The sequence below is a fragment of the Falco punctatus genome (genome assembly GCF_963210335.1).
Source record: "Falco punctatus genome assembly, chromosome: 1".
Lineage (NCBI taxonomy): Eukaryota > Metazoa > Chordata > Aves > Falconiformes > Falconidae > Falco > Falco punctatus.
In genome coordinates this window covers 61213814-61232970 of record NC_137580.1, presented here as the reverse complement: position 1 = coordinate 61232970, position 19157 = coordinate 61213814, and the positions used below count along the sequence as shown (strand labels likewise).

The following is a 19157-nucleotide window of genomic DNA, read 5'->3' as shown; positions in this document are numbered from 1 at the left end:
AGGTATGTCCTGCTCTCTCTAGTTTTGTTTCTTGCCCCTTTGAGTTGACACTGTACTAAAAAGTTCACCTAAAACACGAAATAAAAAGCATAGAAATATTGATGTTCATGAAACTGAGGCTTTGGCAAAAGCCAAACTCAATAAGGGCAGATGATATGAAAGCTTCTTTATACCAGGTTACCTTAATTCTAAACTGCGCGGTAGTTCAGTGATGTTAGGAAGTGCCCCTTGAACGGAGAGGAATACTAACCACGGGCTGGCCTGGGAGATTCACTAGATTCATACTGGGAGATTCATTATCTGTAGTTACCACTGGATCTCATTATTTCTTCCACTGTTCCTAACTTCACAAGCCTATTTTGATAGTAAGTATAGAAAGATGGAGAGAGACTAAATATTAGAGCAGCTGGGGCAAGAAGCTAAGGGAGGAACTGGAATTATAATTTCAGAAGCATTTAGAAGTAATTTTAATTTCTAAGATGGATTACAACTGAAGTCCAGTACCTGGAGGCAAACAGTTACAGTGTCAAGGTGTTGTGGTTTAACCTGGCAGGCAGCTAAAGACCACGCAGCTGACTGCTCCCCCTCCCCCCCGCCCCCAGTGGGATAGGGGAGAGGATCAGGGAAGGAAAAAAAAGTAAAATTTGGGAGTTGAGATAAAAAGAGTTTAACAGGACAGAGAAAGAAGGGATAACAATAACAATAATAGCAATAACGATAAAAGAATTAAAATATACAAAAGAAGTGATGACGACCGATGCTCAACCAGTTCCTGAGGAACAGCCCACGGCCAGCTTTCCCCCTAATTTATATACTGAGCATGGCGCCTTATGGTATGGAATATCCCTTTGACATCTGGGGTCAGATGTCTCGGCTGTGCCCCCTCCCAGCTCCTTGTGCCCCCCCAGCCTGCTCGCTGCTGGGCTGAGGTGACGGGCAGAGAAGCCCTTGAGACTATGTGAGCACTGCTCAGTGACAACTAAAAACATCAGTGTCTTACCAACATTAATCTCAATCTAAATCCGATCCACAAGACTATACCAGCTACTAGGAAGAAAATGAACTCTATCCCAGCTGGAACCAGGACACAGGGTGAGAAATTGCCTGACAGCTTGTTTTGGTTGAATCGAGTGAGGATGTTAAAATACTGCAACACTGCAGTACATTAAACCCAACCATTAGTGAAGCCTACATCCATTTATTCTTATCACTCATCTTGTATAATTAAAAAGCACAGAATCTTATAGAGAGGTTGTAAATACTCAGAAAACAATCTAATCCACACCAGTATATAATACACACTTTAAATGAAGTACTAGAAACAATACTTACATGAATGCACAATTTGAGATTTATAGTCAATCTTACGAAAAAAACGCATTACTTGCAAAATGCATTGCATTATTTAGCTAAAGCACATTCAGTTGATTAACCAGTGCTTTAAGATATGCATTTCTTTTTTATGAAACACGTTGAGAGAAATGTTCATGAAAATCATTAAAAGAAAAACTGAAGTATATTAACTGTTCATCCACTTATTTCCAATGTATGCATTGTTGTATCTATTCTCAGTGTACCAAATCCATAGAAAGAACATTGTGTCCACAACTCCGCAACGCTTTCACATTTCACTGGAACATTTTCCTCTCACTGTATCCAGGCATGTTTTTAAGGTTCTAGACAGGTTTAGGATCAAAAGTCTGGGTTCTGTAATTTCCAATTATTTTTGTGAGTCACTAAGGCGTACCTGTCACACACTCCACACTTTATCTGCTTTAGAAGGCGAGGTAAGCAACAGTCTTTTCAACTAGTCAGCAACAGCCTCTGCTTTTTTTTTCAAAGCTATCTCTTATGATAGATGTATTCAACTGCTGTGAACTAAAGCTCACAGTATGGAAATTAAAAGCTTTCAAAATTATACTACATGACAAATTTACTCTCACATGGATGAATGAATGAAATATTTACAGAAGACAGCAACGTATTGCTGGAACATGGTTGGAAATGAGGTTCAGAATCTATGCCGGAGTCTTTCACGTCTTTCTCAAAATGAAATTTCCTTCCTCAATCAGTCCCAAGATACCGGTTTTAACTATTAACTATTACTTCCTAAAAACCTTTAATCAGAAATTTAGAAAACCCACAAACCTCAGAACACCTAGAAAACAGTTCTTTTAATGCAAAAATCGTATGATTTTCAAGAAATTACTGGGACATCCAACTTAAATCTCTAGATGTACATTTGTGACATAATAATTACACTTTAGAAGTCAACAAAATCAGACTCATAGCTTAATTATCTAACTCCTGTGCACACAAATAGTTTAGCAACCAGTACTTTCAGATGGACTCGAACCCCTCCTGAACTGGTCTCTAGGATCCCTTTTCAGAAATTAATTCTGGAAGGACTTTGTTAGACATTTCCTAGATAACCCTTCCACAAGGCTTTCGAAGCAGCGTTAGCTCTGCGAGGCGGCTCTCAAACGTGTGCTCTTTTCTCTTCTCCCCGCAGTGTGCGCAAAGCAGTACCTGCTGCTGCCGGGTCGGGCTGTGTGCCCTGCAGCTCCGGAGAGCCCTGCTGAAAGCCAAGCTCTCCAAGAACACTGCCAGCTGTTCGGACCACACACAGCTTGTACAGTTGTTCCCCAAGGACAGATTTTCGTTATTTATTATAAGGCTATAGTAAATTGCTTTAGTGCAATTTAGAGATAGGTAACATACAGCACGATGTGCTGTTTATCCCTTTTCAGGCCGCAGATTCAAAGTACGGTATAACCTGCGGTACGTATGCCAAGTATCTTAATCTCTTTCATCAGAGTTCTAAGTTCACCACAGAAAGCGTATCAAAGCACAATGATCTGTACATTCATATTTGGAACAAATAAAACCAATAGTAATTGTACTGCACCTAACTTTGGGATGTAGTTGCAGCAGATTTTTGCATTTCACGTACATTTCTGTGTTTGTACATCAGACTGAAATTTCACTACCCAACTGAAGTTGTTCAATTTCAGTTATCCAATTATTCAATTTTTATTATCTTTTCAATTTATAAACTAAGTGGAAAATAGTTATTTTTAGAATTATGTAAATCCACTTCTACTCCTCTCTGTATGGCAAAGACATAACTATTTCTGTTCTCCTCCACAGTAACTAACTCCAAATCACTTCACATGTATTTTGGCTAAAGTTTCCATTTCCATTAACCGACACTTGCAACAAACTTTAATAGAAGTTTACAACAAATCTGAAGAAATAATGTAAATAATTTTTTTGCACAAAAAGGAACTCTGAATAGCTAACAAAGGGATACGTCACTGTAATTCATGTCAAAGAAACAAGAGGCAGTTGCTCAGGTGAAGAGCAGCAGCTGACTAACGTGTTTGCAGGGAAAAGGGGAATTTTATATATATATCTATATGAGGCTTACACTGTATTTATTCTTCAGTGCACCGGAAACAGTTGACACAGACCTACACAAGCAAGTTTAGGTACAAGAAGCATTTCTGAAGTATTCAGGAGCTTCACGTGGAACGAAGAGCAGCGTAAATAACCAGCAACCTCTACGCTATGTCAGTGAGGCTGCCTGCAGCCAAGTCTACGCACTGAGGACTAACCTGGTTTCTCTGCCTCCCAGCACATGGTGTACACATACTTGAATTTAATTTTAATTTTTTTTCATTAGAAAGACTTTATTCAGAGTGAACAAAATCTTATTTTTTTTCCCAGTTTACACCATCTCAATATATGAATTAATTAATTTACTGCCTAAATTCAGATCTCTGCCAAGGCGTCGATGTGTGTCAACTTGATGGTTTTACCACAGTCTCTCTTTCTGCCACCAAGCTAATTTTATTAGGCTTGATAATTAGTTATTGGATTCTTTTGTGTCACTGCATTTTGTTTCACTTGATCACTTACCCTGCACTGAAATTATTAGGGAAGCATCATGACTGTGTGGCATTTTGCCAGTTTTCTGGAAGAGCTGTTCCGTATCTTGAAAAGTTTACGGTTTAAACAATATTTGATATGCAACCACAAAGTAGGTTGTGGCAGAATTGGTGGGGACAAAAAGACAAAGTACTGCTAAAAATGATTTTTAAAAAGACACAGGAAAAAAAAGAAAGGAAGCTTTAAGACGCAGAAGCTTCAAAGAGGTGAAGTTACATAAAATTGATCTAAAGCCGTGATTTTCCTCTTATGTGACTGGTGAGTTAGATTACTAAAATGTTGTTTAACTATTTCATTAACCATTAACACTTTCCACTAATCAAGTGGAGAAACCAGGTGCTTTGTTTGTTAAGATCAAATTACCTGTTCTGTTCCTCACACATTAGTATAATACTTCAGGATTTGGATTATACTTATAAAGTATAATTAAAAAAAAGTTAAGAGTTAATCAAAATAATAAATAAATAATCCTATGGCTGCTAAATGTTATATGTATGAGAAAATCATATGCAGATCAAACAGAACTCTTGTCTTCCTTCAGGGAGGACAAATCGGCTGCATAAGCCTGGACATGCCCTAAGCCATCTTTACTGCTAAATTTCAAAGAACCAGCCTGTTCAACAGATGTGACACTTCACTGAAAAAACACGGTCTGAAAAGTTCCAAAGAACACAGTTTGTGATACTTGACATGTTGTGCCACAGGAACAGGTCAATTGTTTAGATATATTCCCTCTCCCTTACTGGTCTTGCACAGGGGTCTACAAAAGAAAAACATCAGTCAGGATGAAGAGCTGGTGGGCTGCCACCCCTGGGGAAGGCACCCCACCTCTCTTCCTTACAGCCTTAGATTTCACACTGTTGCTGGAAGGCAGCCATCACTCCAGATAAACAGGATCCAAGTTTCTTCACTTTGCTTTCCTGCCAGGCTCTTTCAGAATTAGGGAAGAAAGATTAAAACCAGAGGCCCAGCATGCTCAGTGGCATACAAGTGCTCAAAGAAGCGTATGATAGGAAAGAGGAGGATTCAGAAGGTCAGAGGGCAATATGATAATGTAGGGAGGCATCGAGTTATTCAACAAAAAAATCTCAGCTTCATATTGTGCCTCAGAACTAAAAACAGTGGGGGAATGACAGTCAACCCTCCTGGCTCAGGAGCACGAGGTGTGCTGGCTGCCCCATGGAGTCCTCATACCAGACCACTGGCCATGGGGACTTGTTTGTCATGGTGTATATTTCTTTGTTCCTCCCCTCTGCAAAGTAATACACCTGGGACCTACATTAGCCATTAACAGCCTTTGTGGCAACCACTATATAAATATAAACAGGAAAAAAGTGCTGGCACCAAAACCTCAAATCGCAAGCTCTTGCCCTACGTAAGAACAGAAACATCTACGAACGCATTTCTGCTGTGTCCACCGTGTGACAAACAGTTCCACAATACGGCTACAGAATACGCACACCCCAGTTTTTACACTGAAACCCACAGTACGATCTAATTGTAAGAATGAATATTCATGTAGTGGATACACAGCAACAGCCATGGTAACATCGGCAACAGTGCCAATTTTTGAAAATTGCTGGTATAGCATTAATCAAGCAAAAAATGTGTTATTTTTTTCAAAACCGTAACTGTATAAATCAAAGTAGAATCAAGTTACGAACAGCATCTCAGGAAGAAAAATCTGCCTCTAGAGTCTTCATTGGCAAGTATTTACTAGCTATAGGTACCTGAGAAATTATCTGAAAAGTGGTCACAGGACAGACAGAAAACAGCAACAGAAACCATGAAAGAGAACTTTTCCTTGTTTCAAACACAGCACAAAATTGCAGCTGGCGTACAAAACAGTGACAGTGTGAGTCAGCCATTGCCAACTCCAGAATAAAATTCTACTGCTTGTCAAAATCACAACATGACACTTTGAGCTACTACGTTGCTCACAGTCAGGTAACCTATTGCTGAATCTTTGGAACGGGAAGCAAAGCAGCAACAATTTAACATTCAGCCATTCCTGTAAGCATGCCAGCACACTCAGACTGGGCAGCTAACACATACCGTCATTTATCTGCTATAGAGCTCCTTCCTCACGCAGGATTTGAAAGTAGTATACCTCTGTATAGGTTTGTAGCCCTGTGGAGCAGAAGATGGAGAAGTGCGCAGATGCAGACGACATGTGAAGGCAGCCAGAAGTACGCATAAGACAACAGTACCATGAAATTACAAAAAAATGGCTTTAAGTGACGAATAGCTAGAAGATACAGTATAGTGTGTACTAGGTAAAATGTTTATCATTTAGTCATTAAGTTCCAAATATTTCAGTTTAAAAATGGAATTTATATAGGAAAGGGAATGTTCTTTTATATATATATATATAATTTTTTTTTAAAAAAGGAAATAACTATTTTAAACCAAACAGCAAGCAATAATAAAGCTTTTCATGTCTGCACATTTTAGTAAGTTCATGGTAATACTCTGACTGACCACTTGATGGCAGCTTAATATACTAGTTGGTTTCAAATTATTAAAACCAAAAAAGGTTTCAGATTATAATACCATGTTCCAGAAGGAGACACATTCCATTTGACAAACTCTTTAGGACATTTACTTTTCCAAAACCATAACTAAAATAAAAGTTAAAAATTAATATTTTTATTACATTCCTCTAAGGGGCAGTACCTGCCCTACCTCAAGTTTCTGATTTTATAGCTAAGCTTTTAAATGGGACAGAGCTGGTAGGTACTGACCAACCTTTCAGAACTCATGTTTCACTGGAATTGTGTAATTCTTTGCTCTTAAATATGCTTGCTTTAGTCAGACTATATAACTACAAAATTCCCTTTTCTAAAATATACGGTCCTAGTACCAAGCTCTGTGATGCCCTAAAGATTCTTCTGGGCAAACATTTTAGTAAAACAACTTTTAAAAAAGCAGAATTACTAAGTATACGATGTTAATTTAAAAATCACACTTCAAATCATAGGCCTATTCTAAACTGTTATTTTTAGATGTTTTTAGAGTGATAATCAAGAGACTACATTTGATTTGGGCAGACATTAATTGTAGGATACTTAGCATTAAAATCAGGCATTTACACTTTATAAACAGGTTGAAATTTCTCACGGCAAAAATTTCCATATTGCTACAAAATACTGCATATAACGTTCTTTTATCTGTATAATGGAACTGACCAAATATTAATATGGATTCAAAACAGTAATTAACAAAAAAAAGATTAGTGATTTGTTAGTTTTGATTTAGCACAAGACAACATTTGAGCCTTCCACATTGTAGCAGGAAGAAGGTAAATTTTTACTTATTTCAGCCACACCAAATACTGTGTAACTTTTAAAGTACAAACATTAGAAAGCAATGAATGACACTTTCTGCCAATTTGTTCTGGGCAAAAAGTTCTTACGTGTTTTCTTGTGGTAATGTAATTGTCTTGGAATACTATTGATTAGTGAAGGGAATGCATTTTTCTGAATAATCTAAGAAGTCTGCATGTAGGCATGTCTGAATGTAACTGACTTATAGGATCAAATCATGACCATCTCCTATGCAATCCAGGAGACAGATCTAATTAAAACTAGATGTATCGTTTGTTAAGGATGGTGCTATTATTCTAAACATCCACGGCTATTCTCTATGGTTCTGTTACAGTCCACTGGCATATTTTATAGGGGCCTAGGCGAAAGAAACATACATGCCTAAGACTGAATAGTGGTGGATGATATAGATTCTTAAGGATTATATGAGATTTCTGTCATGCATTTTGTGAAATAGAAACATGTAATACATTTACAGGAATTACTTAGTAAGCAGACTGTTTTCTGGTTAAATTAACATACACTGCACACTTACAATTAGTAAACAATTAAAACATATAGCTGAACATCTTGAAACAGTTATGAAACAATCAAAATTCCCACACCATAATAAAAGGAACTGAGGACCAACAAGGAAATAAGTTGTTACAAATGCAGTGGTTGTTATCCACATTTTATGTTTGATCATAATACTACAAAAATAACAAGTAAACTATTAGACTCAACACCACTTAGTAGAAAGTTCTAAAATCATATATAGGAAGCTAACTAAAAATGACTAAAATTACATTACAGAAATAACATACTGAAATGTGAATTTAGGAACCATAATACACTTTAAGATTTATGTCTAAGTGATTAGGTTGTCAGTAAGAACACTATTTTACATTTAGTTAAATATGTTAACACCTGATGTATGAACAAAAAAATGTGTCTTTTATTGATTATGCTCTTCACTAAAACTTTTTCTGCTATTACAGAATTCCCCTGTACTACACAGAACCTGAAGAGGGCAGCAAGGCCTATACGTTCACCTAAAAGGCAAAGCGTGATTTACAAGCTTGTTCCCTATGAAAATTTTCTGCAAGTAATTTCCTGCCCTCTAGCTTACTGTAATTTAATATATTAGATACAGGGTTAAATTATCAAAAGCAGCTTTGAACTAGAACATAGCATTGTTCAGCACCACTTCACTAATTCTTTATTTGAAAATTAAAGCTATCTTCTGCTGCAACTCTTTTCAACAGTCCTTATCAATACTTGGTATTTTAAATAAGTTTTAGAAGAGCCAGTGGCTGACCTTTAACTAAACTGTCCGAGTTTGAGAGAGACAAACTCTCTTTTCCCTGCAAACAACCCGGACATAATTGCTACCCTTGTTAAAATTCTTAATGCCAAATCTATCAGTCACACAATACAGAAGAAATGACAGTATACAGAGGATTTCTCATCTCCATTTTGGTTTGTGTATTACAAAGGTACATTATGTCCTCTATGTATTAATTTCTAATTAAAAAATCAAGAATTTGAGAAGCAATTTATCTTACAGACTGCTTCAAGATTTCTGTAAAACATATTTCTTTAAACATATGCACTGATGGTTTGCAACCTACTCATGCTATAGGTGCTGAAGTAAGTAGTGGCAAGTAATAAAGTCAACTAAGATAACTATAAAAATTAGAATCCTTACCCTAAACCCTCGATTGAGTCTGTCTTTCATAATGCCGATAAATTCTTTATAACTCAATTGGTCATCTCTGTCAACATCAAAAATCTTGAACACTGTGTTCACCAGATGTGGTGAAAGCTTCACACCTGTGGCTACATACACAGCACGTTTGAATTCATCTGCATAAAAAGACACCAGAAGAAAAAATAAAATATAAAAATTTCATCCTACTTTGTAGACAACATATTATGAAATACAAGTCGACTTTTAACTTCAGTTTTCACATTTAAACACTAAATAAGAAAATGTGAAAATTAGGACTGTTTCACAGTTCTAAACCAAGTAGTTCTCAACTGATATAAAATGATACTGCTTAATTGCTGTCAACTCTTTTACACAACACAACAGTCCATATACTACACTACAATGACAGAATTAGAAAATCATATTATAATTAAAATTGTTATATATATACTGATGGACTCAATTGACACATAACAGAACCTAAGAAACAGAGCGCAGAGAAGCCAGCATACTGCTTCGGCAAGGCTATGTAAGGAAGCACTAGGCTGGTGTTACTGTGTCAGACCCATGATGGTGCTCCTTGAGGAGAGCACAGAAGTCTGACCACTTCACATATTGTTCACCTTGCAGCCCCCAAGCAACTCAACTGTTGTATTAAGGATTTTAGGCAGTACACACCTACCTAGTTCTTTCAGTACCCACTTACTGATTTGTTAAAAACAATCTGTCTAATCCCTCTTTGGACCTTCAGACACCGTTTCCTTCTTGCAGCCTTTGTAGCAGGCCAGATTCTATATGCCCACTGTGTAAATAAATGCTTTTGTTTGCTTTAAACTGATCTCTTATTGGTGTCATCTAGTGCCTCTTGACTCTTGTATGGTAGGATCTGGTGATCAACTATTCTGCATTCAGCTTATCCACGTCTTACGTGACTTTGTAAAGCTTTATTGTATCTCTGACAGTATGACCAAGCCTTCTCCTCTCAAAGCTGGAGCCCCAGGCTTTTTAGCATTTTACCTGAGGCATTAAAACTCCAAACTAGAATTACAAAATATTTTGTATTTTTGTCAACAGTTCTCTATCTTTATCAACAGATTTTTATAATAATATAAATACTTACCTTGACCTATGGAACGACTTGCAAAATTATACATTTGCATTGCAATTGTGAAGTCTTCTAGGTTGTTCAAGAATTGGAAAAATGATCTAAACTCATCAAACGTGATACCCTAAAAAACAGAAGAATACACACCGTAAGAATTATCAGCAGTGATGACAACTGAATAAATACACCTTGCAGTTACATATGTCTACTTCAATTAAGAATAGATACTGCACACATTGAAAAAATACAGATTTGTACTGAAAGTCAATAAAGTAAAGAACTGGGAGTCTCCTGAGGAATGCAAGATGTCTTCCCTCTTTGCCACTGCAATGGATAGCAATTCTTACCCAAAAAGCAGTCAAAAATATTGTTTCATTGCTTAAGGCAATCTTTAGGAATTCCAGGATTATTATGATACAGCAGTTAATATTGAGAGTAAGAGTCTAGGATTGCATGATTATTGGAGCATGCTTACTATTGAAAACCTGCAAACCACTATTATATATATGTGAGTATGTGCACTCACATAAATACATTGAATGAATTCATAAATATAAGTTATGACCTAACTTAAGTCCTCTACTTTAAGATGAAGTTTTTACATATCCAGATTTAGATACCTGTCTCTTCAGCTGATACTCCACGTATCAGGTATTGCAAGGTTTGTCCTGCTTTTTAAAAAAATCCTTTTGCATTTTAACCAGACTTCAGGGAATCTTGTGAGAAATTTTCTCTGAAAATGCTGTTGTTAAAAGGCCTTATTTTTTCTTCTTCCTTTAAAGATACTTACTTGTTCTGCTTTTCTCTCATCTTAGCTACAAATTCAAAGACCTGATAACTACCTCTAAATCAATTTTGAACGAGACCTTAAACAGAGACTTTGAATTAAGCCAGGACCACTGCCTGTATCTCATTCTCCATGGTCTGTCGGCCATTCTGAACATGGGATGGCACTCTTTTGTCAAACCTTGATCTCCCTGGCCTCCCTTAAGTATCATTCGTGGCTATTCTTGTGTCTGTTTTTATCCTTTTGTCCTATTGAATTATGTCTCTCTGAAAACAAACCTGAAGATAACAGAAAGGCCTGCAAGCCTTTCTGTTCAAACTGAAGTCTTGACCTATGTCTCTCCTCCAAGATATACACAGTCATCACAGTATGGCGGAATATACCGCAGGTTTGTGGCAGAGCAGAAAGTGGCAGAGGTTGGGCACAAACCCATATAAGACAGCAAGCAGTGTGGTAAATGTGGAGAGCAATATAATATTGTTAAAATAAAAGATTTTAATGGGCCTCCAGACACTTGAGGTGTAAACCACTGCTTAAGTGATCCTATCTAAGCTCTAGCTAAGATTTTTAAACAGTTTGATTGGAGAGCTTGACATATCTCCATCATGAATTGCTTTTCTCAACAAGCATATTTATTCTCTGTTTCACCCTTTGCAATTGGGAGGAAACTCTCATAGACACCAGCCAAACCACCGCCCTATTCTCTTTAAAATTTTTATCTTAACAGCTTAATTTACTAATATTAACCAACACTGTCTTCTTGTTTTGTTGCATTTGACATCTAATATGACATCAAACTTGTAAGTCCAAGTTCTGTTTCTTGCACTGTTTAGACTGAAAACTCGCTGGGGTTTTTGTAATATATTTGTGAAATACCAAGATCAGTGAAACTTCAGTCCCCTGGTGAGGACTCTCAGTACTATGGCAAAACAGCAATAACAGAAAACGGCCATCAAAGTCTTGAGCTGCCATTTTTAAGTTCACAATAATCTTTACAAATCCTTAATTTGCACCAATTTGTCTGTGAAGTTTCTGAATGTGAGAGATACTGTAAGAGGTCAGGCTACTGCAAAAATCCTGGCTCCTTCCCTGTAACTAGGCAGGAGATGACCAGTCTAGATGGAATGTAGCCCTTGTGTAGGAAAGGCTGAGAACTGCTGGTCTACAAACAAGCCGTTGTGCTTCAGTGTTTCTACTTGTGATGAAAACTGCTGCCACGAGTTTACGCTGGAGATGAAGCAGCAAAATAAAGGAGCCACACCTGCAGTCCATGGCTAAACGGTACAAATTCCAAAACATTTTAGCAATGAAAAAGATCTCTGGCTTAATTTTAGACTTCTACAGCTTCTGCTGAAATCATCTGTAACCATTTCCTCTCAAGGAAAGCCAGCAAAGGACACAAAAGAGGCAGAAGGGCAGACAAAATGACACTCAAAGAGAGTTGGGCATACAGCATTCTACTGTCCCTCTCCTTTCCTAGGGCCATATTCTGTTCAACTGGTAATTGTAAAAACATTTATCAATTTGCCATATGTTTTGCATTTTGACATAGGAAATTATCTATGTGTAGATAACCCAGAATTTTCCTACTGGAAACTATTTCTTTTCTATGTAAAAGGAAGCCAACTTTTATTTATTTGGACAGATTATATTTTACTACAGCGAATAAAACTGTTACATTAATGCACCAACACTGTTAGAATGCGTAGACTTTCTTTAGGAGCTGATATTTGTAGTAATTCAATGTGCCAGCTTAAATGAATCACTGCTTGGCATCTAGTTAGTAAAGGGAGGAAAACATCCTGTGAGCAGGCAGCCTGCCAGCTGAACATTTTAACGTGACTTCAGTACACCAAATGATCATCGTGTTGCTTTAGAGGCTTCTACATACAGCGCCAAAAAAGATTAACATTTTCAACTGCAAAAGTAGCTGCCTATTACTTGACAGGCTAGGCTAAATTTTCTTCTAAATGGAATCCTCTGATTCGTATTAGTATTGCAGCATATCACTGTAATAATGAGGTTTTGAATTATAATGTTATTACAAGTGTAACAAAGTGCAAACATATGAACACCACCTCCATGGCAATAAAGAGGCAAAATCCCATTCTCAAAAGCCTGGGGCCAGCACAAGAGACGTCACAGGGGTTTACTTTTTCCACTGACAGCACATTTACCAAGCCAGTGATACGGAGCTACAGAAAATGGCAATGTCTTGTTTTACTTAATGGAGGTATAGCATATGACATACAGCTATATGGCACTGGTCAAGTGCCAGGATAGTCCCCAAACACACCATAAGCAAACCAGTAACTGAGACTGCCTTCTATGTGGAAGTTTGCTTTAGCTGGTGGTCCCACCAGAGACCAAGAACTACTGTGGAAGACCTTGTATCCGAACAGTGGCATTGGAAGCCTTAAGAGAGGAACTTCAAAGAATACTTCTTTGTGTTTAAAAGAAAGTCTGTATTTATATTTACTTAATCGACTTCATTTTTGCCATTCAAAGAAGTATTTCTCTATACCTACAACTGTCATTATTTTTCAGTTACCCAAGTTATACTTGTGTCGTCGTTACACAAGCCTCAAAGTTTGTTGTGTTTTTTTCTTTTTCAGACTTACCCCTAAACAAAAAACATCTGGGAACCATGCCAAAAGGGCTTTATACCACTTCTGTTGCACTGTCTTGGCTTTGAATATTGAAAGCTACATATGCCTTTTAGAGTAGTTAGAACTGAGCGCCTCAGTGGCTCACCTGGGAACTCAGAAGGGGTCACTGCACAGGAACCCTGATCCCAGTTATTACCACTTCATCTTACACCTAAACTGGTGCAAAAAAGACAGCCCTGATTTCCCTTTCTACTCCACAGCTATGTTTATCTCTCAGTGGACCTAAATGCTGTACAACCATGGGAAGAATCAAATAATCCAGGTATTTTAAGAGAAAACTGTTGATTTTCGGAATGTGCTTCTATCGGGTCAGCTGATTTCTCTTACTTTGTAGACTAAAATGACAACGTAATTTCTCAAATAAAAAACCAACACAAAATCAAACAACAAAACAAAAAAAAACCCTGTCCAAACCAATCTATTACTTTTCTTCAAAACTCTGCTGCCAATGCTATTAAAATAAATAGCTATTGAAAAAGTTACGATTTCCAGGACAGATTAATCTGATCTCGTTCTGTAAACACAAACAGGAGTATATCCAAAACATCCCTTTCAACATTATCCTATTGATTTCCATTGATGCATAGTTGCCACGACATTTCTCTCAGATACACTTCTGACAACTCATTTGTTGTGAAACAAATGGACTATCTACCTCATGACGTTTACTGTTTTTATTATCTTTTCTATCTCTTCAGCCATTAATAATATACTATATACAAGTGATCTGTTCTTAAGACTATAAAACGACTCTGTAAGAGGTGTCAAGGTTATTTCTGAGGACGTGCTATTCCAGCGGCAGTGCAAAAGAGAAGAAAAATAGTTCTTTTAATGCTTCATTGTTAGAAAACTGTTCTTTATCAAGTCTTACAGTTTATGGTGTTTAAATTGAAATGCCATATAGTACAAAGCTTTGTCACCTAAACTTCAAAAATACTACTAGCTACATCCTATGGAACCTAAGTCCACGCTATTTACTCTTCTACCTCTATTCAGTAAGTAATCTGAAAAACGTGACAGACACAGCTTATGATCAGAATAAAATCCTGGTGGTAGTTAATTCAGTGACAGAATCTCATTCAGTCCAACAAGGCTATGTTCTCATCTTGATGACACTGGGACTGGATGCTGTGGCCCACTGCTGTTCTAGCTAAACAATTACCTTTTCTTCAGGAATCCTGCAGCGCATGTTTTCCAGGTAACTTGATGTATTTTCCACATTTGTATACCTCAAAAGAATATGGGCAAAGTCTTCCTCACTGATGGTGTTCATCCCATTAGAGTAGGAAAGAAATTCTATCTCTAGAACCTCAGTTTGTAGGTTATCCATAAATCTAAAACACAAACATAAATATGAATAAATAATAATACCTTGTATTTCTACTATTCATGTCCTTAAAAGAGTCGTAGAATATGAAGCCGAACAGCATTATGCAAGTTAGTTCCCTCTTCATAGCACTGATGGCAATTTTGGTAAATCTCTTATCTATGTTGACACATTTTCTAAACAATACATCAATCAACTCAAAGATGAAGTGTTTTATTAAGGATTAGAATGACTTACTACTTACATTTCTGATTTACTTCTAGTTTGTGTTTGCTTCATTTTCTTCTTCAGTGGGTCACTGATATTTACTTATGTCAAAAATTCCGTCATGGTACTAAATTAATTCCCAAAATTTACTCCCCATATAGCTACTTACAGATTGCAATCAAACCTTACCTTTCTCTTCTTAACAAGCTAAGTATGACGAAGTCTTGCAGCCTTTCTATCTAAACTATTATTTTTTTTTAATACTTCACTATTCTTGTGATTTTTCTATAAACTCTTCCCAACTTAGCAACATATTTAGTATCTTCTGGACACCAAAATTGGTTAAGAGGTATATATAAAGTATATATAAAACCAGCTACATATAAAAAGGAAATATAACTTCCCTGATTCTGCTTGATGTTCTAGTTATACAACCAAGGATGAAATAAGGTCTCCAGTCACAGTACTGCACCGGGAGCTCATGTTCATCTGATTGACAATCACAACCTGTGACATTTCCCTGTTACAGGTTCTCAAGAGTCCCCATCCTGTAGACATTGCCTGCAACACTCCCTCCTGATATATAACTTGACTTCTAAGAACTATGAGGAGCTCAAATCAAAGGGATGTCTAGGCAAACGTCTAAGTGCAAGGTAAATGTACAACCGCATTTCCCTCACCAGTCCATAGTTTAATGATCTTTTGAGCTGGTGAAGTAGTGAATAAAACTTGATGGATCCCTCTTTCATTAAACAACTGCTAGGTTTTGATCTCTTTAGCATTCACATCTTACAGCAATAGCTGTACATTTTAACTAGATGCCTTTTGAAAAAGTACCTTCTTTTCTGGTTCTTGTTTTGAACTCACATCATGATTTCACTTGATGAGATAGTTTACATATAATGTGAAATACTGAACACTTTTCATGACATAATTTTAAGGCAAAGTATTTTGCAAACATCTGATTTATTAGAATGCGTAGTTAGGTGGTAATTATAAAGACAATATGTATTGGGAGTATTTACTGAGGAAACAATAACCAAATACCATCTCTTTCAGTTACACAAAAACATACAGTTTTATGGCTCTGTTTCTATGGCACTCTCCCTATATTTTTGAATTCTATTTTAACTGGAGTAACGATTAAGCCAATGGCTTCCACTGTGTTTTCACTTTTTCCCAAAGAAGCTTGTTCTAGGGTGCCTACATGGTATCTTCAGAAAAATTGTTACATTTAAAGATGTCCCCAAGAGCAGAGATGCACGCACAAAATTTTTTTTAAAGCACTGACAAACAGGGGAAACAATAAAAATAATTCAAAACCAAGAAGAAATTCCTACATACCAGTAAGAACAGGGTTGGGGTATAACCTCTCCACCCCAAGCCAACTACGCACACAAGTGCTATCAAAAGTTGCCAATGCAGCAGCATTAGTACAGGACTTTTTCTTGCTGGTCCACTTACTGTTTTATTTTGCTCTTTGCATATAACACACACAAAGGGAACATAAACTATTATACATGCCTGCATAAACTATGTGTATAGTAATACAATACACATTAAGTGGAACAAGCATGCAAGTATTTTTTACAAGGAATTAAATAAAATTGAGACTCACCTATAAAAATCTTCAAAGTTCAGTTCAGCTTTTCCTCTCTTGCCGAAAAAGTGTACAAGCAGTGTAGTATCTGACAGTGAACTTGACATATCATCAGTACGCTTAAATATTAGAATAAAAGAAATTAAAGGCCATGATTGGATCAGTTACAGAACTATAATCTGAGAATGCCTATCCTCACAATAGACCTTTCTATTAGAAGAGTTCATTTTATGTTTGCAGTCTTAAGAAAAACTTCAGCATTAAAATCCTTTAAATTAATATAGTCATGCAATTTTCACACAAAATGGCATTAGGTTGTTAATTGCATTTAGTAGAAAACACTTACAACAACAATATAAAGGAAGCTGCAATGAAGGGGGGGAAGCATGAAAAATAAAACCAGAAACTCTTGAGAAAAAGAATTTCTAGTCATTTCTGAAAACCATAAAAATAACTCCATTCAGACAAAATCTCCTTTCCCTTCTAATGTGCAACTACAAAGAAACTAAGGGACATTACTTCATATACTTTTATTTTATATTTCAAAATTATTAATATGGGATTGTATTCCAAAACTACTCACATCAGTCAGGTGTACTTTGTATGATTCTCTTCTGTAAGCAGCAGATGTCTACAGTTTAAATTTTATTGCCCAAATATATGTAAAATAATAGAACTGAAAAAATTTTGAAATCACAAAGTAATATTTTGAGTCATTCTCTCAAGAACGTTCCTTATCCACTAGGTCTGTGGTCTATGCATCAAACAAGAATCTCTGAACATGTACTAATTCTCTTTCCTTAAAAAATATCGACTTTGAAGGCACAGAATTAGAGTAGTAACACCAACTAATTTTGAGCATATGTAATAGCTCAAATTGTAAATAGGAAGATATGCATATAAACAGAAGTAACTACCACCTGATTGTGCAACACTGTACTTTTTTACTACATATTCATTATCCATAAGTGTCACGTATGTGCATTGATTTAAGCTCTTTTACAAAGAGTCTCTTGATATACTGAAAAGCTAGAAAAATAATTCAGTAATATAAGGCTCCTAAGCAAGCCATAGTATTCCACCATGGCAATGTCCTTCTGGCATTAACATGCATCTGCCAACATTTGAAATTGAAAAAGTAACACATTTAGTCTCCCTGCTGCACATGCCTAGGGAGAACCTTCTGTCTGTGCTCTCATTTTTCTTGCAAAGACAAGATCCTACCAAAAGCAAAGAGTGGGAGCCAGTAGTTTTTGCTCTGCCTGTGCAAGCTACCACCCATCAGCAACACCATATTTTTGTGGAAGTGTGCCTGCCAACTCTACTGTGAAATGTACAGAACAGAATATACAGTACGGCAACCTAGTAAGTATACGGGAGATGTAGTAGTACTAATTTATCACCATAACGATAGTTTACAAACCTACGGGATTTATTCTAAGTATAGGAAACAGTTTATACAGATCTATAAAGATCTGCATATACAAACCTGCAAGCTGCACTCAAAGAGTCCTTTAGGTCTGACTTGATTTCATAACTGAAGAGGCTATAAATTTATAACAGATGGAGAAACTCTAAATGAAGAAACTAGGAAGACATTTTGAACACTATGCAGCAGTTCAACGTCATGTACCATGAAAAACCATTTCACAGCTACATTCTCTGCAATATACTCTATTAATTTCAAATGTACACACTGATTTGTAAAAAATATAAAATGCAATATCCATTAAAAGTATTTCTGTATCAACAACAAGGAAAAAATGAGGCAGTAAAAATACTGATCCTTTCAACATCCAAGAACTAAAGAAATGAGAGAGACTTTTCTGTACTTCAGTATAATCAGTTCAGGATTCTCAAGATTGTATTACGTGTGCTCTAGCTTCCTCTTTATTCTCATATTCTTCTCCAGGGAGAAATAAGATGACATAGTGTATATATAGGTAGAGAGATATTTCATGTCCTTCCATTAAGACAGCACTGCTCTTCGAGTGAGCAAACTAATTCAGAAAAGTAATCACTATTTGTCTTTTAATATTGTTACCCTCCACTACAGAACACAATATACTGAAATGCAGATACCCTGATTTCTTATGTCTTTTAAGCAATTAAATCCCTAAGCACATTCAAACAATTTCCCTCAAGTACACTGAAAAGATATCAAATGTTAAATTACAGCCTTTCATCTTGCAAAAACATTTCAAAACCTTAGACTTAGGTTGCATTCACCCATATCTAAAGAACCATTTAAAAAAAATACAATCTGTAAGTCTTTTCACAATTCCCATTTGGTCAGCCTCACTAAATGAAACAAACCCAAACAAAAACCTCACCCCAGAAACTCAACCCAGTATGCTTCTCGGCAGAACCGCAGGCAACTGAAAACTATTCCTGTGCTCCTTCTGCATTGATAGCATTAAAGACATTCTCTCTCTTAAGGGGTAAGGATAAAAATAAAAGCCTTAATAATTTAAAACTATTATTTACTGTTC

General features: G+C 36.5%; 1 protein-coding gene across 8 annotated transcripts in view; it reads right to left on the bottom strand.

Moving 5' to 3' along the window:
- Positions 1-19157, bottom strand: part of MICU3 (mitochondrial calcium uptake family member 3) — a 57867-nt gene that overhangs the window by 3001 nt on the left and 35709 nt on the right. For 4 of the 8 annotated variants that reach the window (XM_080390259.1, XM_080390263.1, XM_080390260.1 and 1 more), the window contains 5 exons: positions 16684-16784; positions 14694-14865; positions 10091-10199; positions 8968-9125; positions 6007-6081 (listed from right to left, as the gene is read on the bottom strand). In XM_080390259.1, coding sequence (XP_080246385.1) covers positions 6013-6081; positions 8968-9125; positions 10091-10199; positions 14694-14865; positions 16684-16784 — 609 coding nt within the window. In that variant the 3' untranslated portion in view covers positions 6007-6012. The remainder of the gene's footprint in view (positions 1-6006; positions 6082-8967; positions 9126-10090; positions 10200-14693; positions 14866-16683; positions 16785-19157) is intronic. The other 4 variants (XM_080390257.1, XM_080390261.1, XM_080390258.1 and 1 more) reach the window with 1 other exon arrangement.